This window comes from Trachemys scripta, chromosome 1 (genome assembly GCF_013100865.1).
Source record: "Trachemys scripta elegans isolate TJP31775 chromosome 1, CAS_Tse_1.0, whole genome shotgun sequence".
Classification (NCBI taxonomy): Eukaryota; Metazoa; Chordata; order Testudines; family Emydidae; genus Trachemys; species Trachemys scripta.
In genome coordinates, this window is record NC_048298.1 from 346,519,985 (window position 1) to 346,543,726 (window position 23,742).

At 56.6% G+C, this 23,742-nt stretch overlaps 1 protein-coding gene across 3 annotated transcripts in view; it reads right to left on the reverse strand.

Moving 5' to 3' along the window:
* LOC117871394 (arf-GAP with Rho-GAP domain, ANK repeat and PH domain-containing protein 1-like) overlaps positions 1 to 23,742 on the reverse strand; it is a 118,501-nt gene that overhangs the window by 36,493 nt on the left and 58,266 nt on the right. For all 3 annotated transcript variants that reach the window (XM_034759328.1, XM_034759329.1, XM_034759327.1), the window contains exons 7-15: positions 22,741 to 22,861; positions 21,657 to 21,862; positions 16,777 to 16,883; positions 16,462 to 16,661; positions 15,098 to 15,183; positions 10,416 to 10,598; positions 6,940 to 7,114; positions 1,604 to 1,738; positions 819 to 954 (exon numbers count right to left, since the gene is read on the reverse strand). In XM_034759328.1, the coding sequence (XP_034615219.1) occupies positions 819 to 954; positions 1,604 to 1,738; positions 6,940 to 7,114; positions 10,416 to 10,598; positions 15,098 to 15,183; positions 16,462 to 16,661; positions 16,777 to 16,883; positions 21,657 to 21,862; positions 22,741 to 22,861 (1,349 nt within the window). The remainder of the gene's footprint in view (positions 1 to 818; positions 955 to 1,603; positions 1,739 to 6,939; positions 7,115 to 10,415; positions 10,599 to 15,097; positions 15,184 to 16,461; positions 16,662 to 16,776; positions 16,884 to 21,656; positions 21,863 to 22,740; positions 22,862 to 23,742) is intronic.

Consider the following 23,742-nt stretch of genomic DNA (forward strand, 5'->3'; position numbering starts at 1 on the left):
CAAAGGTAGAAAACCTGGCCTGTGAGGAAATGTTGAAAAAATCTGGGCATGTCTAGTCTTGAGAAAAGAAGACTGAGGGGGGACCTGAGAACAGTCTTCAGATACGTTAAGGGCTGTTCTAAAGGAGAGTGATCCATTGTTCTCCATGTCCACCGAAGGTAGGACAAGAAGTAATGGGCTTAATCTGCAGCATGAGAGGTTTAGGATACATGTTAGGAAAAACTTTCTAACTCTCCAGGGAGTTAAGCTCTGGAACAGGCGCCTAAGGGAGGTTGTGGAATCCCGTCACTGGAGGTTTGTAAGACCAGGCTGGACAAACCCCTGTCAGGGCTGCTCTAGGTTTACTTGGCCCTGCCCCAGCGCAGGTGGTTCGATTCCCTGGAGGGGACAAATTCCTCAGGGACTGGAAAGACCCTTCTGAGACCCAAGGCAAGGTAGATTTAATGCTGCCGCAAGGAATTCCTGTCACGATGCAGCCAACTCACGCAGCAAATGATCCCCGCAAAGGTAGATAGGTCTGAGTCCCGTTCTACTAATGGGGAAACTCAGACAAAGGTTTAAGTAACGTGTCCAAAGCACATCACTGGCAGAGCCATGATCAGACACTGAGGGAGTCCCAAACTCACTTGTTACGCACACAGGTCTAGAAATGGCTGTACGGCGCCTATGGGCCCTCCCCACGTCATTAGCACTCACTGGCCTCGGAACTGTTGCTGTTCCAGCCTTCGCCAGAGAGGGGTCATTATGTTCCCATTCCCTGTAGAGTGCTTCTGCGGGCAGGGGCCCCCTGGGGCCAGGCGGGGTGGGCAGACCCTTACCCATGGGTGTCAGGTGGGTTATTCACCAGGCACACAATCTCCTCCATCTTGATCTCGCCGTTAGGCACGGCGTTGCGGTCGTTCTCGTAGTAGCTGAAGATGCTGTCATTGAGGGTGCACCAGCGGCGGCTGAATTCTACGGGGGACAGGAGTTAAAGGGGGCGCGGTGTTTACTGTGGCTTATGGACCCCACACAAAACCCAGTCAGTTTCCAAGCAAAAAGAATGGCTTGTCCAATGGCCAGGCCTGCAAGTTTCCCCAGGGATCTGAAAGCCAGGCTGGGCCCTTCCCTTCCCACACCTCCGCACTGCCAGCAAAAGGTCTGTCAGCCAAATTCTGCTCTCTGGGCCACCCCTGGTCCTGGCGCTGGGTTTGCACATCGGAGCTCACAAACAACTCTGTTAATGACTCCAGCTCCCGCAGCTGGGCTGGTGCCGCAGGGTTAACCGAAGTCAAGAGCTGCTACGGCTTATGCTAGGCATCTACAGAGACATCGGACACCCTACCCGGCCCGGGTCGCACCCCATCGCCAAAGCCACCCCGGGTGTGTCTGTCTCTCTCTCTTGGGGTTTTCTGCTCTCTTACAGAACAAAGACCCAGCCCCGTGCTGCAGAGACACTTACCGTGACCTAGACTTAAACGAGCCACAGAGCCAGCTGCTGTAGCCTGGCAGATGGACTGTGCCACCTCAGACAGCAGCGGGTCCTGTGCTGCACCACGCCGCACGATGCCGCCCCAACCCCGCCCGCCTCCTCTCCCCGGCAGGTGACCCCGGGAGCCCCTACCTTCCCGGGATTTCCGTTCATGCACCAGCTTGGCCATGGAGGGCGTCTTGAAGAGGAAGCCGTTGTGAGTGACGGACGGCAGGATCACCGAGTACTGCTTCTCCTCGCTGTTCCCCGCTTCCACCCGCGGGATCTCTGCAGTCACAAACGGCATGAAAGGCCCATTGGGTGCGGGCCGTGCCCAGCGGACGAGGGATTTGAACTCTCGCTGGCTGGGAGCCAAGAGTCACTCTGGCATTGGCAGCCCAGGGCAAACAGCAACCCTGAGGGGTCAGGGCAACCGACCAGCTTCCTATGATAACAGCCGTCCGGCCACAGGCTAGAAGCTGCGTTCTGCTGCTTTTCTATAGTACCCCTGGGCAGCCCCAGAGACCACTCTTAGAGCAGGCCTGGTGCTAGCTGTCATGGTGCCCGGCGCTGCCTGCAGGATTCGATCTGGCCCGGAGGGGTTCGGTCTCCGGAGCTCAGTTAACCCTTGGCCTCTCTGCTGAGACCACAAACAGCTGTTACGTGCACCCTCGGAGCTGGGTTGAAACCCAAGAGCCAGCAGCCTGTCAGCGTTCAGACCCTACAGCCCTCGGGGCGGGGGACAGAGCTCAGACACCGTATCCCACCCCCAGCCCTCTGAGCAGCCCGGCCTGCCTGAGTGAGACGTGTTAACCCCTCACCTGCCAACTAACAGACCTCAGTCACCCCCACAACATCGTCTGCCTAGGCTGCCCCCTGCCCCCTCTTACGTCCCAATACACCAGCACCCCAGAAAGAAGCAGAGGGGCTGAGCAGCAATGGGTTATCCCAGCAGGGCAGCCGGAGGGGAGCTCTGGGCTACAGCCCTAGCTTTGCGATGTGGAGCTAGCTATCGGGGAGATGGCCCTCCTGCCTCCCCTGCGGGCTGACAGGAAGCGCAGACGCGACGTGCTGTGCAGGGTAAAGGGGGCAGGAGACCAGGTGCTCTGTGGGGAGCAGCATCTGCACGTTATGCCAAGTGTTCGACTGCCCTGCGTGCTGCAGCTGGTGCTCTTAGCAATGGCTGACACAGGCCTGTCCTGGGAGCTCTGGGCTTTGTGCCACCTCACAGCTCCTCCAGCTGCCCTCTCACCACCTACCGCTCAGCGCCCCATCCCCTCCTGCTGCCACCTCCCAAGGTGTACACGGGGCACTTCCTGCGCCCCTCAGCCTGAGCTGAGCTGCCCTCCAGCGGAGCGTCGCCCCGCTGCTCTTTAAATCCTGCTAGATTGAACGTAGGGAACGGTTCATGTCCAGGTACAAGGGGGCAGTAAATTAACAGCCCCAGGCAGCACCATTGCAGTGGTACATCTCCTTCTCTGCTGCTTGGGCCCAGAGAAGAGATCCTGGCATAGAGGTCCCCTCCTTGGGCGCGTGAGCCCTGGAGGCAGGCCTGGTGGTCTGCTTGGGGGGCTGGGATGGTGCCAGTGTGGCAGGGCACATTCAGGGCAATCGCAGGGGCAGGCGGATGTGTGAGGATTGCGGCAGGGCATCGGAACTGGCTCATCACCAGGCTGTCATAGAGCCCCACAACAATAGCCCTGGGACTGGCCGAGGAGACGCTGTTGTTACAGTCCCTTGTCGTCGCTCTGTTAAACGGAAGGAGCCGGCGCAATCAGCCGGAGCTCGTCTCGCCGAGCTGACAGCTCTGTTGTGCTGCTTCGTGACCAGCAAGTCAGAGGAAGGGATTCCTGAGCTACGCAAACCGGACACAGAGAGGGCCTGGTTTATCTAACATAAACCAACAGCCAGGCCAGTGGGGAGACAAAAGCCACATCCTCACACCCTGGGACTCCAGCCTGGGGGCATGGCACTAGTGCTGAATTCACTGCTAACCTTCCAGGGGAGGGGAAAAAAAGACTCTCCTAGGATGGCCTTGGGGCTCAGGGGAGCTGGGCTCTATTCCCGGCTCTGCCACAGACACCTTGCGTTAGTCACGTCACCACTCTGGGCCTCAGTTTCCCCATCTGTAAAACAGAGACGATGTTCTTTCCTTTCCTCACAGAGACACCATTCAAGCTGAAATCACCCACGCCAGTGGAGCGCGCTGAGCTCCTCACAGGGAAGGTGCTCAAGAATCAGGGCAGAAGGTCGTTCTCTCTAACTAGTATTTCTCCAGCGCCGACGGAGTGCTCAGGGCTTTACGAACCACAGCGGAAGATGAGGTCCTGGCCTGCAGGTGGCCAAAGGACAGGCCTGCTTTAAAAGCTGATCTCGGTTCTATTCCCAGCGCTGCCATGGACGCTTCACGGCTCTGGGGCTGTTTCCCCCTCGGTGGCAATACGCAGGCCTCTGGGTGCAGTGCTCAGAGATCTGGGGTGGAAAGGTGCAAACCCCGGGGTTACTGCTGTTCCACAGGGAGCAGGGGGCTGGACAGGGTGGTGTAGAAGCGAGGTCCCTGCCCAGGATTGTTTACAGCAGAGATGCTTATCTGAATCCTTTGACTCTGCCAGCTGGCAATCTGGGCACAGCAGCGTTCTCGAGAGCTCTCTGCTTCTCTCTCTTTCTGGTCTGGCTGAAAATACCCGGAGAACAGCCCCTCCTGTGGTATTCCAGCCCTTACGTTTCTGGCCTCCCTGGGAACCCAGCAGTACAAATGATCGACGGGGGAGACATGAGCTTTCGGGCTCTTGCTCTGTGCGAGTTGTGAGCCTGGACTGCACATTCTCCAGCCTGATTTGCCCATCCCTCATAGACAGGGCCCTTAGGTCCTTGCCAGAAACGTACCTCAGCGCACTGGAGTGCAGGCAAACAGCAAGAAGCAAGCCTGGGATGGCCCCAGGAGAGGGACTAGTTGACCTAAGAGCTCTCAGATGTCTCTGATTCATCGTGCACAATCTGGAGAGGCCTCCCACCGGCTGGATTTACTTTTGTGCTGACGTTTCTAAACTTGCTGGGCCAGATTTCTCCCCCTCTCCACTCCCCACCCCCCTAAATCCAACAACTGCAAGAGGTTTATAGGTCACCCAGACATTACGGTCATGAGCGAGCTGTCTATAGATTAGACTAGAGATCAACAGCAGAGATCGATTGGCCCACACTGCTCCCAGGCGTTGTATCCCTGATGATGGACATTTCCTCTCCTTCTTCCCCTCTGCAACGTCCGGGTCCCTACCCAAGTCGATGGGAGTTTTCCAGAGATGTAACAGAACCAGGAATAAGCCTTTAGAATGAGACGCCCTTTGACTGCCTTGAGGTTTTTGTCCTATGGAACCAGAGCTGCAGGTGAGAGATGGGCCGGAAGCAAACCAAAACCTGGGCTTGTTTGCAGACTTTGTTCTGCCCTAGCGCTAGCGTGCCGAGATCTAACATCGAGCGTTGCAGGGCCGCGGCCAGTGGGGAAATGGCTGTGGCGATGCAGGGTGGGGAGGGATTCTATTGAATGCACACAGTCGATCTTCCCCTGGAGGCCAGGATCTGTGCGTATGTGGCTTGACATGCTCATGAAGGGTCAAATGCTGCAAAGCAATGAGCCACGCTGAGCAGGAAGTCAGCTGGGAGCTCGGGTGCTCAACGCCACACAGGTCAGACCCCAGCAAATGACTGACGGGGGCGGAAACCCTCACTGGAAATGTGGAACAGTCTAGAGCAGAGCATCGCTTTGGTAAATACTGGGCAGCTGACGGGTCACGCTTCCCCCAGCCATCTGCCCGAGCGCCTGGAAACACCTGGGTCTATTGCCTTACCGTGTGGTCACCTGACAGACAGATGAGCCTTTGCTGCCGGCGTGCCATCACCCTGCTGTGCTGAATGCACGGCGAGAGCAGTCTGTCAGAACCAGCACCAGGGCCGGCTCCAAGTACCAGCTTGTCAAGCAGGTGCTTGGGGCGGCCGCTCCGGAGAGGGGCGGCATGTCCAGGTATTCGGCGGCAATTCGGCCGACGGTCCCTCACTCCGCCTGGGAGCGAAGGACCTCCCGCCGAATTGCCGCCGCAGATCGCGATCACGATCGCGGCTTTTTTTTTTTTTTTTGGCTGCTTGGGGCAGCCAAAACCCTGGAGCCGGCCCTGACCAGCACGGCGGGTGTGTTTATCCCGGGCCATGGCTGTCGGTGGGAGCTTTGCATCGCCTTTCACGGGAGCAGACGCTGGGGGTCCTGGCATCCAGAGAGGTCCCAGCCATGGGCTGGAGGGTGGAGCTCCACACTGGGTCTCCCGGTGACCATGTGACTGAGAACAGGCGGAGTGCAACCAGGCCGCTCCTACCACCACCCAACCTGCCCTTCCTTCCCACTTCAGCAGAGTCACGCCTGATTTACGCCGCTGCAGCGAAGAGCCGAATCCAGCCTGACGCCTTCTCATCTCATACTGATGGAGCGCAGGGGCCAACCCGGGGAGAGAACATCGCTTTTCAGACCCCCAGGGGAGGGACTGCAGGATCCGGCTCCACGGGGCTCCCTCCCATCAGACGCTGCCCTAGATTGCTGAGGCATGCTAGGACAGCACGGAAAGATGCTCCAGGCAGATTCCAACCAGCCCATGAGAACGGTGGGAGAGAAGCCACCGCTCCTGGTGCCTTTGGGCTGGGCTGTTCGCTGCGTTTTTTCTGGGTAAGAAGGGCTTTTGAAACACAGTTTTAAATGTGTGTTACAGCTGACGCCAACGTACACCCATACCAGCTCCCTCCTCATTCATACCCGCTCCCTGTGCTCATTACACCCCTGAGTCTGACACTTTCTCCAGAATGGTGGGGGAAACTTTCCTGGAAGCCTGACCAGAGCTCGCCTGATTCCAGCTACACGCCAAAGACACTGTGTTTGTGCCAAAAGTTGGTCCTTTGGGGCTGAAACCTGAGCCACCGTGGGGCCAAGAGGTTCAGCTCTGAGTCAGCCCAAGAGGAGGCAGGGAAGAGTTCAGAGCAGGCCCAAGGACGGGGCGAGCGCAGTTCTGGGTTCACATGGGACCCACAGAACCAAAGCCCTGGCTCATGTGAACTGACACCGCCCAGTTTCAAATAGCTCTGCCAGGGACCTAGCACACTCCGAGCTAATGCTTCAAACTCACGTAGGATCTCTTAAGCGTTCTTGCAACTTTGCTGTCCACACTCGGCCCCTCCTCCGTGGCGCGGAGGATCTCAAAGCACTTGGCACATGTTGCAAACCAAGCCTCATTAGCGAGGTAGGTGAGCACACCCAGCCCTATTTCACCGGTGGGAGAAACAACACAAGTGACTTGGTGTGTGACCTTGAACCAGTCAGTAGCGGAGCAGAGAACAGAGCCCGCGGCTGATGCTCTAACCACTAGCCCAGCCCACCCGCAGCATTCCCAGACCTCCATCCCGCTCACAGCCCCGGCTTGGGGGCTCTGCCCGGTCCCACCTGCTCCTCTTACCTGAGCTTTTGTTATGAAGCAGGAATTCCATCTGCAGCTTCTGTCCAGCCTGCTCGGCTAAGGCGATGGGGTTCGGGAAGTCGGGGTCCCCGGAGAAGCAGCTCACCTCCGCCCCGCAGAACACCAAGGACTGAGTTTCAGCCAAGTCGCTGGTCGTCACCGTAGCACACAGGGCCTGCAAGAGGGCAAGGGAGGCAACAGATGAGTCCAGTCGCCGCTGGAGACACGGCAGAGCGTCAGCAGAGAATGCCAAAGCCCCCTCACCAGCTAAAACCCAGGGTGGGAGGGCTCCGAGCTGAGCTCAGCAGAACAGGCTGGAAACAAAATATCGACAGAGGCAGAAAGCGCCGCAGGCCAGGGGTGCTGATTGCTGCAGCTGGGAGCTGGCTTCCAGGCCGGCTGGGGAAGGGAAAGGGGCTTGAACTGGGGGAGAAAGTTTGGAGCAGCTTTGGTTTTAATCCCTCCTTTACGGAGCCCTGGGTGAAGTCATACAGCGAGAGGGTGGGATGGCCTCTGTATAGGGAGAAAACAAGCAAGCCCACATGTGGAATTCCAGAGCGCCTCTCCGACTCCCAGCCAGCCAAGAGAGGCTTAGGGCGGGGACTGGACTTTCTAAGCAAACACAAATACAAAGCCCAGGAGGGAAAGCGGCTTGCAATCTGATACGGCCAGCCTGGTTTCTGTTGTTCTCCAGCCCAGTCGCTGCTCCCATATAATCCTCACCACGGGTGTGAAGCAAAAGGAAAAAAGAAAGAGTTCAAAAGTTAATTATGCTCCTCCCACCATCCCCCCAACTTTGCCTGGAGCATGGAAAAATTCAGCTTTCCCGCTTGGTGCTATGTCTGTCACCAGCAGTTACCAGTGAGGACTTCAAGGTGTCTCTTAAAGGGACGCTCAACATAGCTCTCTGAAATTTGCTCATTTAAAAGATTTCAGTTCCCTGATGGAGCCCCTGGGAAATAGCCTGCCCTGAAAGAATTCCTTTAGAACAATATCACAGGGGTTGGTCTGCTATGCCGCAATGTTTTGGAAGGTCATTTGGGGTCCCCCAGGGTAACAGTGCATCCCCCTCTGGCGACTGGTTCTTTAGAGGATAACTGCTTACTACCGCTACCAGCCAAAGAAGTAATTCCTCTTGCTCCAGCGGCAGAGGTCCGGGCTCTTCCGAAGCAGTGATTTTGAGTCCCAGTAGACTTCACTCACTTGGTGTGAGTGGCCAATAACAGGAATTAAGCAACACAATTAGGCAGCACAATGTGTGAATCATATTGCCCCCTAGTGACTGAGCCACTAGAGGATAACAGCCTACTACTGCTAGAGGAGCTACTCCTTTGGCTCAAGCCTGCTTCAGCGCTGAAGTGCCCTGGTTCAAAACCCGCTGTTCACCCATGGCGTGCGGGGGGAAAGGTATTACACTTGGGCCGACCACTCCTGCCCCCTGCCTCGCAACGCTTATAACCTCGGCCAGCTTTGCAAGAGGAGCTTGTAATGAGCTGTGGGCTCGAAAGCCATTTGGTGTTCAGGGACTGCCGACACCTGGAATAGACCAGGGTCCCCATGCGGTTCCTAGCCGCACACACACACTGATTGTGGCAAAGGTGCCTGCGGGAGACCCAGCCCTCGAGTTGTTGTTCAGTCAAGACCAGCTCTTTTCAGGCCTGAGCCACTAGCCCTCAGGGAGGAGGGGATCTAGGCCAGCTGCAAGTTTCAATCTGTCCTGTTCAGACCTTTGGACTGGGCTAAGAGAAGAATGAAGCTGCCAGGTCCCTGGATGGTCTTGACATTTGGTTACCAGCCTCTCTCCCTACAGGCTGCAGCCAAGGCCAATACGCACCTGGGGCCAATACTGCTAGAGCATCCCTGCAGCAGCAGTGAGACCAGCCTTGCCAGCGGACTGCGTGTGGGGCATGAATAAACAGGACTCGAGGTAAAGCGGGCGGGGGCTGATGGGGCATAGGAGTGGATGGCTGGCCTGGAGGAGCCGGGATCCTCAGGCATGGCCTATCCCCAGCATTGCGAGGGGAGACGCTGGCCCCGTGGATAGGATCATGGGAAGAAAACAAATGCAGCATTATGCTCAGGGAGAACGGGCCTGGGTGACATGAGAACGTAAGAGCGGCCAGACTGGGTCAGACCAAGTTCCAGCTAGCTCAGTGTCCTGTCTTCCGACAGTGGCCAATGCCAGGTTCCCCCAGAGGGAATGAACAGAACAGGGAATCATCAAGTGATCCACCCCTGTTGCCCATTCCCAGCCCCTGGCAAGCAGAGGCTAGGGACACCATCCCTGCCCAGACGATGGGCCGGGGATGACGCCAGAGGACGGGCAGTACTTTCTGCTTCAGAGGTCTGGGGGGGGGGGGCCGAGCCAAGACTCCGGACCCCGATGTTCTGATCACTCCATCCACCCAGCTCCTCCCGCGGTATCCTGCTGGATTTGCCGAGCGGATTATTTTTAGCTTGTGCCTTCTCCTTTCTTTCCAGCGCCAAGAAAAAGCAAAGCCCCAACCATCTCCCTCCCAACCGGCCACAGCCCGGGGAGGACCTGGGATCTCAGCACTAAGCGGGCCCCCATCTGCAGAGTGATGCAGTCACCTCTGGGGTGGCACGCAGCAGCTACTGAACAGCACACAGCAACATTTCATGACACGTTACACCCATACCTGAGACACTGCAGAGGGAATTTCAGGGAGACAGAATGTTATTTCTTAACTGGAATTTGGCCAGAACAATTGGATTAGCCTCCCAGGTCGAGACCTGGGATCTTCAGGCTAAGAGCAGCCCAGGTGTCAGTTTAACATCTATTTATTGAAAACCAACATTTAACCACGCACCAGGCAAACTACCTGACCACTCCACAGAGCCCGACCTGAGCCACGCCCCCGTGCATCACACCTTCCCTATATACAACACACACATCACAGACAATAACACTGAGCACTGGTCGGTCAGACAGGAGCATGCCCATTTCACAGATGGGGGACACTGAAGCAGGGAGCCAGGCAGCCTCTTTTGCGTGATCAACCTGCAAGACCTTGGAGCTGATTCATAGATTTTAGGGACAGAGGAGGTCGGACGTGAGGATCACCACTCGGGCCACTGCCTGGGCTCCCACAGCTCCCTAGTGCTATCGACTGGAGCTGTGGGTACCTGGCCCCTCCGAAAATCAGTGTCACCATCGGTGGCCCATTTGTGAACATTTGGGCTTTGGCAGCTGGGCAAAGCTCCCAGAGCGAGTCAGGCAGAACCACCCTTCGGAGTTCCCAGCTCCCAGACCTGAGCCCCTCACACTAGGCCGTGCTGCCTCTGCGGAAGGCGAGGAGGAAAATCCAGCGTTGAAGGAGGCTCTTTAGCACGCAGGCCCTGGGTAGAGAAGGCCCCGCCCGCTCACTGTCTCCAGGTGATGGAGACCCCTTGCAGAGACAGAGGCCCGCAGAATAGCCCTTCTGAATGTGATCTCGAGACCACTAGGCACCAACCTTGTTGAGCTCCTCCTGGTTCCCGAAGAGTGGGTGGTAGCGCCGATATTTGCCCTCCTTGTACTTGGCTATGAGGAAGCGTCTCCGCTCCTGGCTCCCGCTCGCCACATGGATGGCCTCGCTGGGGGGCACGTTGGCTGCCCAGAACTGGTTCGCCACGCAGTTCCCAACCTGGCAGAACAGCTGGGGATACAAAACAGTGACGGTAGAGTGAGCGGCACAGGCTGGCACCTCTGTGCCAATGCCACCGCCTCCCCATTGCCCTTCCCGCATCCCACATGGATCTCCGCTGGATGCGAGACAAACCGTGTGGGGCCGGCGCCTAGCGCAGCTCTGGGTGTGGTCAAAGGGGGAGAACAGCGCCAACCTGCCTGTCACTAACGCTCAGTCCAACAGGCCAAACGGGCTCACCCGCAGGGCACGTGCAAAGCCCATGTGTTAGTGAGGCTTTTCCCAAGGGGTGGGCTGAGTGGGGAAGGTTGGGCTAGGGGCCTGGTGCGAATGGAACAAAGAGACAGACGGACAGACAAGCAAATGAATCCCAGGAAGTCCTACGGCCTGTATTCAACAGGAGATCAAACTACATGATCTCAGCGGTCCCTTCTGGCTCTGTGGTGTACCAACCTATGAATCGGACATCAGATACCACGGTGAGGGGCAGCAGTTTAAGAACTGGGGGTGGGGGAGAGAGAGCTGGTAACTGAATGTCCCGGCACGGACGTGGGAGCCCTGTTTGCTGTTCACATGTGAAATCGCCCATTGCGTGATGTCTGCAGACAGACACAGAGACCAGCTAACTGTCGGCCTGTTCGTTCATCTCCTCCACCCCCTCAGCCAGTCTGGGATTGTTCCCTGCAGAACACACCCTGAGGGCCTTGGCTGGCCCAAAAACACCTCTCCTATGGACCCCAGTCCAGAGAACACTGCTCAGCCTCTAAGCTATGGTCTGGCAGGGCAGCCAATCCCCTGCCCTCTGTCCTGCCACAGAATAACATCTGTGGAGCCACACGGAGGCTTGTCGGCTCATGCTGACGTTTTAAAGCGATTGCTCCTCATTTTCACCCGGAGCAGCCCCTGCACTTTGAGAGTCACACGTTTCCTTATTGATGTTCTTCCTCCTGCACTGGTTTGTTATTGTAGGGTCGCTCGCAAGTGCTAGGCTGCACGTGCTGGTTTGTTATTGTAGGGTCGCTCGCAAGTGCTAGGCTGCATGTGCCGGTTTGTTATTGTAGGGTCACTTGCAAATGCTGGGCTGCACGTGCTGGTTTGTTATTGTGGGGTTGCTCGCAAGTGCTGGGCTGCACGTGCTGGTTTGTTATTAGAGGGTTGCTCATGAGTTCCAGGCCACACACATTGGTTTGTTATTGTCAGGTTGCAACTAAGTGCTGGGCTGTACCCGCTGGTTTGTTATTGTAGGGTCATTCACAAGCGCAGGGCTTCACATACTGGTTTGTTATTATAGGGTTGCTCCTGAGTGCAGGCCAAGGGCACTGCTTTTACTGTTGGTGGAGAACACAAGGAAGAACAACAATGCAGATTCCAGTAGAGAGTGCAGCGTGTGTGTGTCTGACTGCCTGCACTGTCCTGGACACAAAATGGCTGCCTGACTCCGCAGTGAACAGAGCCCTTTGTAATTCAAAGGGGCAGTGCACAGAAAACGCCATCATCACCCCAGCTAAACACTTCACAAGGCGAGAGCAAGTATCAGAGCGGGGAGAGGGAAGGGACTAGAAGCTGAGGAGAAGGTATAAGAAGGAACTGACAGTGGTGGAGTGGTCCTGGTCTCTCCCTGGGGGGGAGAGGGAGCTGGGGAAGTACGGAGGGGGGTGAAATCTACAGGGGGAACATCCCCATTTTGCTGTCAGCCGGTTTCTCTGCACGTCACATGGCGGGGACCATTGGGGGTTAACGTAGCCTTAGAGCGGGGAGAGCAGAAACCTGCCGCCCACAGCTAGGGAGAGCAGCTGGAAGCACTTTCAGGATGTGGCCGTGGGAAGCAGGCGCAGGCTGGAGCTGACTCTGGGGCAGGGGAGAGGTGTCTGGAACGCAGAGGCCGGACACAGCCAGGCTCCGGGTGGACACGGGCCGAGCTGCAAGCAGCTTTGGCCACCCTGGTAGCAGATGAATCTCCCAGCATGCCGCGCTTTGCTTCCAGATCCCATTGTCCTGGAGAAGGGCGGGGAAGGCTGCTCCTTGGCGCGGGGCCCCAGGTCTGACTGGATGGCGAGGAGGAGCAGCCTGCCTGGAGCTGGGAGCGCCGGGCTCCTGCTGGGGATGACTCAGGCAGGCCGACGACTGTCTGGTTTCACCTCCAAACAGCCAAAGAGGGGTCTCTGTGGTGTGTGATGGAGGCAGAGCCATGCTGAGGCCTGTGCAGCCAGTGACCTACCTCCCACCGAGCAGAAGCGAGGTCCAAATGTCAAGAGACGGCAGCTGTCTCAGGCCGAGGCAGCATCCCCGGGTGGAGAACACCCTGCCAGGTCACAGGTGCAGCGACTGGGAGGACGGGAGGAGACGCACGACCTTTCCCAGCACCTCGATCCGAGGCTGTTGGCGCAGGCGTGCTGGCTGACCGTAGGGCGCTCTCGCAGACAGCCAGGGCCCAAGCTATGCAGGGCTTCGCAGAGCCAGGCCCTCCCTCCCAAATGGGCAGCCCCCTGCAACACATTCAGCCGTCACCCCCTCGGTGGGCCAAGGTCACCGTGGTGCGGGGGGTGGATGGGGAATCAAAATGGCCCCTGTACCAGGTCAGGTGGTGATGCAAGAGGCAGCCGGGGGCGTCTTGGGTGCCGGCGCTCTCAGAATGCAGCGCTGGCTCTGTTCGTGTCAGGGAATGTTTATTGAGAGCATCCAGGCGTTAGGTATCGACCGGTGTCTGCATCCCCCTGCCAGCTCCCTCCATGCTCCCGCCTGTTTTGAGTGCACGGTCAGACCCCACCGCCAGATCCATGTGCTGGATGTGTACGGTCCTTTCTGGTGTGCGGAGAGGGTCGGAGGATGTCAGTAACTTGCCAGAGGCTCTGGGTCTATTGCAGGTGGGATGGGTGAGGTTTTGTGGCCTGCGATGTGCAGAGGGTCAGACTAGATGATCACGATGGGTCTTTCTGGCCTTAAAGTCTCTGCATCTAGGGTTTGCAGGGAACACAACGACGGGTGGCCTGAATATGATTCAAGGGGGGTGCAGGAATCCCTTCCTGAACTCGCCAAGCACACGGCTGCCTGCCCAGAGCGAGAGGCAGCCATGTTGTGTCCCGCGCTGTGCAGATTGTCAGAGGAGATGCATACACACACTGCGCTCTCTCCTGCAGTTTTGTTCTTCCTACTTGCGCTGCACTCTTGATCCACAATCAGCGCTGCTCGAGACGGCAGCCCCCATTCGCTCTTCGCACATGAAGAAACTTGCTCCCTGCAGTCCCACCCAAGCCTGGCTCTGTGGGAGCAGTTCCCCGGTAGTTGGGCAGGGAACTGTAAGTAGAGGCTGATTATGAGAGGTGCCCACATCCAGGGAGCGGGTGCGAGGAGGCAGGGAACAACAAGACTCCTTCCTGGCGAGAATCCTGTCCTACTCTGATCACCAGGAGCCCGTCTGAGAGCCAGCAATCTATTCCACGCTGGCCGCCAAAGAGCTTGGTGATGGGCGCAACATAAAACTTACCGCAGGCCAAGAACTCAGGCAGCCACACGGGGAGTGACAGCGCTAAGGGTCTGTCTCCACCGCAGTGAGAGGTGTGACAGCGACATGCGAACACACACCCGCGCTAGCAGGTACCAACAGCAGTGACGCAGCAGCGGCAGCACAGGGGACCCTGGGCACATGAAGTCCAATGGCTAGCCGGCACTGCCACGGCTTCACCGCTTGTGCCCCAAGCTCCAGTAAAGCTAGCTCGGGAACGTCCACGCAGGCAGCCGTCACACCTCTGATCCAGTGGAGATGTGGCCTGAGACACTGGCCAGCCCCAGCCATTCCGAACCAGCCCCTGAGAGGGGAAGGCCTCTTTCGCCCACTCGTCACCTCCTGAGCCGGCTTTGCTGCTTGAAAACATATCCTCGGTATTTCTGCAGGAAAAAAACACAGCCTCCCCCGCCCTCTGGGCTCCGGTTACTCCAGATGCCGTCACCGCGCCCGGATCAGCGCCTTTCCCACTGCTCTCAGTGCAGCTGTTTCTGACTCCGACAGCTCGGCCTCTCCTCCTTCAAAACAGAGCTGTGCAGGGCGCTATTAACTCCTTACGTCCCTTTGCCCCGCTCCCGAGCTCCTCGGCAGCGACTGATCCGCCAGCTCGGCTGTCTGCAGCCAGGCGCATTCGGGCTCCCGGCCCCAGACACGGGCTCGCTCGCCCCCTGAACGAAGGCATCGGGGCAGGTTTATTTCCAGATCCGTGGGAGCAATAGGGAATGTTTCCAGAGGGTGGAAGCTACAGAAGCAAAGCTGGGGATTCTACGTCACAGCAGCGTCCATCAGGGAATACAGATGCCAAGGGGTACGGGAGCTCAGAATCAGCCTGCCTGGGTTCGACTGTCAGTTTCGAACTTCCCAGAAGCAGGTACCCAGCCAGTCTGGCTCTGTACCATTTGCCACAGGCCCCGCAAGCGTCTGAGTATCAAATAAGGGCTGGATTTCACAGATGGCTACAAAAGAGCCCCCTTTCCACCAGCCAGCCAATGGGAATCTGCACCGATACCTCGATCAGCTCCTCCGTCCACACCTTTCTGTCCATCTTCAGGCTCCGCACTTTGGTGATGCTCGGCCCCAGCCCCCGATGTTCTCCTGTGGGTCAGAAAAACAAAAGCAAACGTCTCATTAGGGACAGCAGCACGGCCTCGTGGTCTGAGCATGAGTCTGAGAGCCAGGAATTCGGCAGCCAAGCAGTGGCTCTGCTCGGTGGCCCCGGGTTAGTGCTGTAGCCTCTCTGCCTCAGTTTTCCCATCTGCAGAAGGGGATAACGGTATCAGATACAGCGAAGTTATCCTGCTAAGTGCCGGGTAAGCCTCCCCCCTCCCTCATGCCTCCACTTTACCCCGGAGGGTGCCGCTCGAGACAGGAGAACACTTCAGTCTCCCTGGTTTTTCCAACCCGTGGCGGTTTTCTGATGCAGACAACCGCCAAAGAATCACAGCGAGTAGAGTGGGAACAAGATCTGCATTGCTGGCTCACCTCCAGCCCATCGCCTTGGCCACTGGGAACTGGACTAATACCATCCGCTCAGGGCTTGTCTACACTACAGGGCCTCTGCTGGTAAAGCTACTCCTGTACGGCTTTGCCAGCAGAGCCCCCTAGTGGAGAGGCAGCGCATGCACCGCTCCGCCAGCTCCCTGAAGCCAACACAGGCGCTCGTCTGCCAGCAGAGCTGTGTCTCCACCAGGGGAGCTGCCGGCCCAGCTGTGTCGGTGAGGGGGGTGATTGGTTTCACATTCCTAGCCAACACAGCTAGGCTGGCAAGACTTAGAAGCCTGGACACGCTTAATGACAGACACTCCTGAAAGGGCCCCTCAGGGCTCCGCTGCGGCTGCTGGGTTGCTCAGTGAAGTCCCGCTGTGACTTTGGAGCCCCCACCCCGAGCGGAACGTGCGCTTGGGCGATGAGCAGCCTTGTCTGGACCCGGCTGCAGCTGCCCCGGCACGGATCCTGCGTCAGAAGGACTCTGATGTCCCTAAAAAGAACAGGAGTACTTGTGGCACCTTAGAGACTAACACATTTATTAGAGCATAAGCTTTCGTGGACTACTGCCCAAAATCTGATGTCCCTGTTTCTGAGTTAGGAAGAATCTCCCTCTGGAGGAGGCAATTCCACAAGTGTCCACTAGGGGGGTTCCTGACCCTGCCTCCAAAATGGCTGAGACAGGCACAAGTCTGACCTAGCTGGGCAATTCCTAAGGAGGGCGAGAAGGATCGTCCCAGTCCGGGGTGCTGGAGGAAGAGGCAAAGCCCAGTCCCATTGCTGAAGCCAGGGAGGCACCATGCTCTAAGCTCACTGGCCCAGCTGTGGAGCTGGGCCGCTCTCCCACCACCGTCCCCACGGCTCGCGCCACCTGGTCTCGGCCCGTACCTGCGCATCTCTTGCAGATGACGACACAAAGGTTGACGGAGGCCCAGTCGGGTTTGGGCGATCCGCAGTCTGCGCAGAGCCGGTTTGCCTCCACCGACCAGATCTTCTCCGCTACCTCCGAGTTGGAGAGGGCCTCGGCGATGGACTGCTGCATGGCCTCCACCCACTCGTCCTTCTCCTGGTCCGAGTCTGCCGAGAAGCTGAAAGACACCAGAGAGCCGTGTGGGGGAACGGAGTGGCTGGGCAGAGACCCGTGCTGTACGGCGGGGGAGGGATCAGCACCCGTGGGGCACGGCACCTAGACCCCCCCCTCACCTGAAGATCCTGTAAGGCGTCGTCAGATCAAATCCTCTTCTGTCCACGTCCTTCACATTCCCCACATTCATCTCAATATAAGTGATTCCGATCCCCTGTCGATAATCCTGATGGGGCAAGAACAGCCAGGAAAGGGTTAAAAACCAATAGTACGGGACTCACAGTGTCACTCCAGAGGCACCTACGGCTGTTCTGCATGTGGGAGCAAAGCCGCCAAGTGAGAAGGGGGCAGTGCACACACTCCAGCCCTGGGCACCCAGCCTGCAGGTGCCAATACCAGCCCTATCGCACCCAGTGCTGGCAGTACCATGGTCGCTGCTGGGGCCCTCGAGCCCCGGAGGCGTGTCGTGGTGACTGGCCTGCACAGATAACCTAACTGGGAGCTCAACTGGGGCAAAGCGCATGGAAGTTTCTGAAGGGTCACAATCACCTGGACCAACAAAAGGCGATAGGATCAGGTGCAAAAGGGAGACAGACGGATCCAATGAGACCACCCAAGAAAGGCCTCCGGCTATAACTCAAGCACTGGGTTACGATCACACCTGGCAAACCAGAGCAGCGTGGGACCAGAAATCAACGGCTCAAACAAGAGCAGCGCAGGACTGGAAATCAGTGGAACGAAGTTGGTGTGTGGGAAACGAGGCGGAATCGGTGTACGAGATAATGAGGGGATGGGCCGTTCCGCCCGTCGCTCCCTTCTAGGGGTCTGAAAAGGAAACAGTGTCTGGGGGCAAATTAGCAGCTATCTGCCAACGATCACTGGAGTGAGCTTTAGCATCATGGCTGCCACTCCCACCGTCTCCTGGGACCCCAGGATCCATCACAGCACCACTGGGCCGCCTTTGTTGTCCTGATCCGAAGCGAGGTCCTGACCACACTGGGCCGAGAGCAAACACCTCCTGGGATGTGAGAGTTTGTAAAACACCCCCCGTCCCTGCTCCCCGTGTGTCCTCTTCCTTCCTCCCCTTATTTCTTCTCTTTCCTATCCCTCTCCTTGTTAATGCTGTCTGATCAGAGCTGGGCATAGCCAAGACTGTATTTTGCAACACAGCTGCAAGCCTGGGACCAGAATGAGGCAGATAAAAGCAATGCTGTACACAGCCCGATGCTGGTACGCGTTTGCCAGGTGGGTGATAAGACCAAGACCATGTGCTGGGCCTACGTCCTTCCAGCACTGAGGTTGCAAATGAGTCAGGCCCAGAGACAGAAGCTGCATTTTCTCTCTTTCCTGCCCTTTTTCTCTCCCCTTTTGTGTGTCTCTCTTGTGTTGCCTTAGGAAACAGGACTGGACTTTAGCACCAGCAGTTCCAGCCCATCTCAGGTGACTTCGTCTCTTTCCCCCCACAAGGACAGCTATTACCATCTTTGATACCATCTCCGAAGACTGACAAACAAGGAAGTTTTCCTTATAGAAACTTTTTGCAGCTCAAGGGCAAGGGAACAATGCTGTGGTTAAAAGAAAAGCTCCTTAATATTTTGCATTTCAAATGCTTTAACTGTTTGTTCTTCTTTCCTGTATCTTGAATTAGAGGTTACAAAGGATTTTTAATGGTGTGTTTGCCATAGAACTAAGCATGAAGTCCTTGAGAGATGTCCAATCTCTGGCTTCCAGAGTATGCTCATCGGGTCTCAACTTCGCTGGGTCAGATCCGTGGGCCGCATGAAGGTTTCCTATATACCGAAAGCTGTGCTCTATGGCCAACTGAGTGCTCTAAGGATTGACACATCCTCAGATATAAAGACACCTTGAAGGCCAACCTCAAAGCATGCAAGATGAATATGAGTGAATAGCAGAACACTGTTGCAAGAAAGCAAACATCATTCTGGGATGCATTAACAGATATGTTGTGAGCAAGACATGAGAAGGAATTCTTCCGCTCTACTCCGCTCTGATTAGGCCTCATCTGGAGTACTGTGTCCAGTTCTGGGCAACACATTTCAGGAAAGATGTGGGCAAATTGGAAAAAGTCCAGAGAAGAGCAACAAAAATGATATAAGGTCTAGAAAACATGACCTGTGAGGGAAGATTGAAAACACTGGGGTGGTTTAGTCTGGAGAAGAGAAGACTGAGAGGGGACATGATAACAGTTTTCAAGTACATAAAAGATGATACAAGGAGGAGGGAGAAAAATTGTTCTTCTTAACCGCTAAGGATAGGACAAGAAGCAATGGGCTTAAATTGCAGCGAGGGAGGTTTAGGTTGGACATTAGGAAAAACTTCCTAACGGTCAAGGTGGTAAAGCACTGGAATAAATTGCCTAGGGAGATTGTGGAATCTCCGTCATTGGAGATTTTTAAGAGCAGGTTGGACAAACACCTGTCAGGGATGGTCTAGATAATACTTAGCCCTGCCTCAGTGCAGGGGCCTGGACTAGACGACCTCTCGAGGTCCCTTCCAGTCCTATGATTCTAAGACAGACGTTAAAACCTGGGAACTCGTTGCACTGGACAGACCCAGATGGAAGGTCTGTGCCATGAAGCTGTGTCCACCTTTCAGGAGCAGCATGCGAGGTCTTTGTAGAAGAGTCTGTGCCAGGCTTAAAGAGACCACAGTCTGCAGAGTTCCTTCAAGTCACGTTGCAGACAACTCTCCCCTCCTGGTGAGACAGGGCGGAGGGGAGCAGGGCTAGGGCACATCAGGGGGCACCGCAAATGGCCGCTTCGCACTCCCACCTCCAGCGCATCTCGCACCCGGGTCCTGCGCCCCTCTGTTACCTAGCAGCTCTGTGTTCTTGGGGAACCAGGGCGCAGTACCCAGCCTGTCTGACTCACGAAAGACCTTTTCCACCCCACAGCCTCTGCTTGAGCCAAAACCGATCAGAAGAAAGACTTACAAAAAGCAATGAAAAGGCCGTGGGAGACACACCTAAACCCCTGGGAGAACGGTGACAGGTTTAAGGAAACTCTCCTAGCCTCATTTGCATCGAAGATGGGACAAGGAGGCATCTCCATTAGCATACAGAATGGAGAACAGAGATTCCAAGGCAAGAACCGCACGGAACTCTGGGACCAGCAAAGCAGGGAAGCACGGCATCATGGGGGATCTCTGCTCCAGATGTTAATGAGCCCACGCCTGCACACACCCAGCTCAGGAGTTATCAGACCAATTCTAGGAATAAATCCTTTATTGGTATCCAAAATAGTGAAGCTCCCTAAGTGCATTGTGAGCTCCCTCCAAGGAACACCGCCCAAAGCCAGGAATGATCAGCTCCCATTGTCTAGCCCGAACAAAACAACTTTGGTATCTCCCTTGTTTACACATAAACAAATCTAGTGATCCCCCTTGAACCACAAAAACCCCTACCCATGCTCAGGAAAGTGTTCTGATGCCTGGATCCAAAATCTGCATCAGTTCCATTGGACTTCATCTTCTCCTGAGTGATCGTTCTGGGGCTCTGCCTGTCTCCAGCACTCCAGACCCTCAGCTACCACCATCACTGGGACCCCTGATCGATTCAAGCTTCACGGAGTGGTGAGAATCCAGCTCTCTCTCTTGGTATAGCCTTCTGACCCTGACTTGTGTGATCAGTTATAGTTTTCTAAACCTGACTTTTATGATCAAATATAAGTTAGATTTAATATTATAACAGTTTTGTTTGCTTGGCTCCCCTATGGTTATTACCGGCAATAAATAATTTTCATGGTTAAGCTGGTTGCTTCTCTCTCTCTCACTTCCCCTCCCTGCTTCCCGCCCCTCCGTGGGTGTTTTTTGGTTTCCTCATTCGCTCTGCAGCAACGCTCTTCGTACCTAACCTAAAAGATCCCTGCAGCGCCCAAAAATTCTGTGGGGTTTGCTCATCAAGTGGGTCACTACCAGGACAATTGTAACATGAAAGTGGGGATAGGGGCGTGCGGAACCTGGGACATATGAGGGTGACAGTTTGGAAGTGCTGCTCGACCCAGCCTGCGTGGGTATGCTCTATTCCGGTGCAGTACATGTGGCATATGAGGGTGACAGCTTGAAGGTGCTGCTTGACCCAGCCTGCTGAGTCCAGGGACATATTAGGGGTCAGCTTGGGAGTGCTGATTAACCCAGTCCTTTCAGATGTGCTCTGTTAATGTGTGTGTTCATCTGATTCTGGGCCTGGAAGAACCCAGCCCTGGGGAACCTAAGTCCTGCAGGATAGCTCCATTGGGAGGGACTTGCAGCAGGGAGAAGTAGAGCTCCGTATGAGAACACACGTGACACAAGCAGTACATTGATAGAATTACAGAACCCCCTTCCCCTCCCGAAGAGTAACCCGAATAAATGAGTGTACCCCAAAGTAACAGGCAAAGCTGGCAACACCTCTCTGCGCTGAGGGACTAAACTCCTGGTCTGATCCCCACTTCCCAACACTTCTTGGAGGACGGATGGGACTATGGGAGTCAAAGGGCTGGGCCAGAGAGCCGGGTTCATTTCCTGCTCTGCCCTGACTCCCTGCGGGACCTCGGGCACAACCCTTCATCTACCCACTGCCTCCATTGCCCATGTGTAAAATGAGCCGTCCGTCCTGCACACTTTGCCTGCCTTGTCCAGTTCGAGCGCGTAGTGTTCGAGCCTGTGAATGTGCAGCTCCCTGCACAATGGGGACCCAGGGTCGGGCACTAGCTGCTCCCGCTCCTACGGCTCATAATAACCTTGCTCACAAACTCTCTTGGTAGCCCCAGGGAAAGACCAAGGGAAAGGGCCCAGAGGGAGCAGACGCAGGGGAGGAGCACGGGAGCAGGCAAGGAGCGAAGTGGGGATGGCATGAAGGAAGAGGGGGAAGTGGGAGGAGAAAGAAGGGCGTAAGAAGCGATTCGAGTTGGGCCGTGACCCCAGCCCCCGTCCCTTGGCAGGGGTCTGAGCTGTTGCATTTCAATACCCCTGGAAGGAGACAGCCTCCGCAGATACAGACCTCAGCGTTCTTGTACAGGAAAACCTTATCTCCAGCCACCACCACGTACAGCTTGTTCTTAAAGCCCCGCAGCTCCAGCAGCCCGCACTTGTCCACCGAGTCCAAGGCGCCGGTGGGCGGCTGGAACAGGGATATCCTATTCAAGCCCTTGAACTTCCGCTCGTCCACCATCTGCTGGAGGGTCCTCATCCACTCGTTACGATCCGCTGCAGGGCAGACGGGGCTCAGGGTCAGCTGGGAGCCGGGCCTGCCCTCAGACCCGAGGAGGAGCTCCAAAGTTGGTGCGTACATTGGGCAGAGGCCCCCCCCCCCGTTCACTGGGGACACATGCGGGGGCACCGGGGGGCGAGAGCGTGGATTTCCAGCTTGGCCCTTTGCTCTGCAGAGCAGCAAGGGCTGGCCGCGTAGAGAGGAAGCGGCCTCGACCCGCCGGGCAGGGAGTGCCCCTCCAGCGCCCCTCGCCGCTCAGCAGGAAGCTGCCCCCCCGGCTCTTCTGGGGGGCCAGGCAGGGGGAAAGAGCGGGAAATTCGGTCACTGCCCCCAAAGCTCTTAGCTGCTTTGGGTGTTGGTCTGGACCGAGAGTGACTTGCTGGAAGAAGACGGAGCCAAAGCTCAGCTAAAGGAGGGCAAAGGGGTGGGGAGGGCGTGGTGCCATCCTCGGGGTATGATCATCAGGAGGGAGAGGGATTACTGAGGTGGGGGGCGGAGGGGTCAGCGGGCAATAACCAGGAGCAATGGGACCGGAGTGAGTAAAGGGAAATGACAGCTGACTCCTGGGAACCCTCTCCTGCCAGTGGGGTCCACCAGGCTGTGGAATGGTCCCCCCACAGGGCTGGGGGGGGGAAGCGCCTGTCTCTGGGGACCCCAACCTGAGCAACATACAAGGGAACAGAGGGACTGAGAGCGCCCATATCTCTTACCCGTCACCAGCGTAGGGGGTTCAGTTATTGAACAGCTCCCCAAAGCAGGCGGGAGAAAGAGGAGCACTGCTTCCCTATTCTCTGCTTCCTTCTCCCCACCCTACAGGTGCCAGCCCTGGAGAAACCCGTGCCACGAGCGACACTGCGGGGCTCCCCGCACTCACCATCGCTCTCAGCCCGGAAGGCGAAGGTCCTGTTGTTAGTGATCACCTCGAATTTCTGGTCCCCGATGCTGGCCACGCGGGCTATTGAGGTCACCGGAATGAAGCGCTTGGAGTACGTGTCCTGCAGCAGAGTCACACGGGTCACAACCACCCCCCCCAGAGACGCAGCAGGAGGGTAACAGACCCAAGGAAACACCCATGTGCTAGCACTACCTGAGGCTGAGCGCTCCATCACTGCCAACATCAGCCCTACCCATAGTCCGGAGAGACCCCCCAGCACCGTCACTGAGCACGGGGGTCAGCCCCATTCTGTTAACCTCAGTCCCTCTTGGACAGGGTATCCTTACCCACTCCCTGTACTAAAGCAGTGCCCAGCATTCCTGTGCGCTGTTAAAAACTTCTACTGCCTTCCACCCCAGAGGTGGCTGCATTCCACACCCACTCTGGCAGTAAGTGGAACCTTCCATGACTACAAGCAGATGAGAATCCCTGCGCCAATCCTGGGCTGACTCAGAGACAAGAACGCCACCGCCTGCAGCATCAACGCTACTCTTTACATCACCCTGGATCTGCAGGGGGGGGTCTCCCTTCCACCTTCTGACCAGGCCTAGCGCTGCTTCGCTTGGGAGCTCTAGTTCACAGCCCAACTGTGCGATGCAAGTTATCATCACTCTGTACTGGTTTCTAGAAAGCAGAGGGGAACCCGAACCAGAAGAGCACGTCCCCATCCCTGGGGGAAGCTCCAAACCACATGTCAGTCCCACCCTGGGTGGCAGATTTCAAAGACAAGCAATCTAGATTAGGTACCTACACAGCCCCACGATGGCAGTATCTGAGCACCGCACAACCTTTAATGCATTTCTCTTCCACCCGGCAGGGCGGGGCTAGTATTCGCCACTCAGATGAAGAACTGAGGCCCAGAAAGGCTAAGTGGCTGGCTCACGGTCACACAGAAAGTCTGTGACAAAGCGGGGCATTGAACTCAGAGCTCTCAAGGACCAG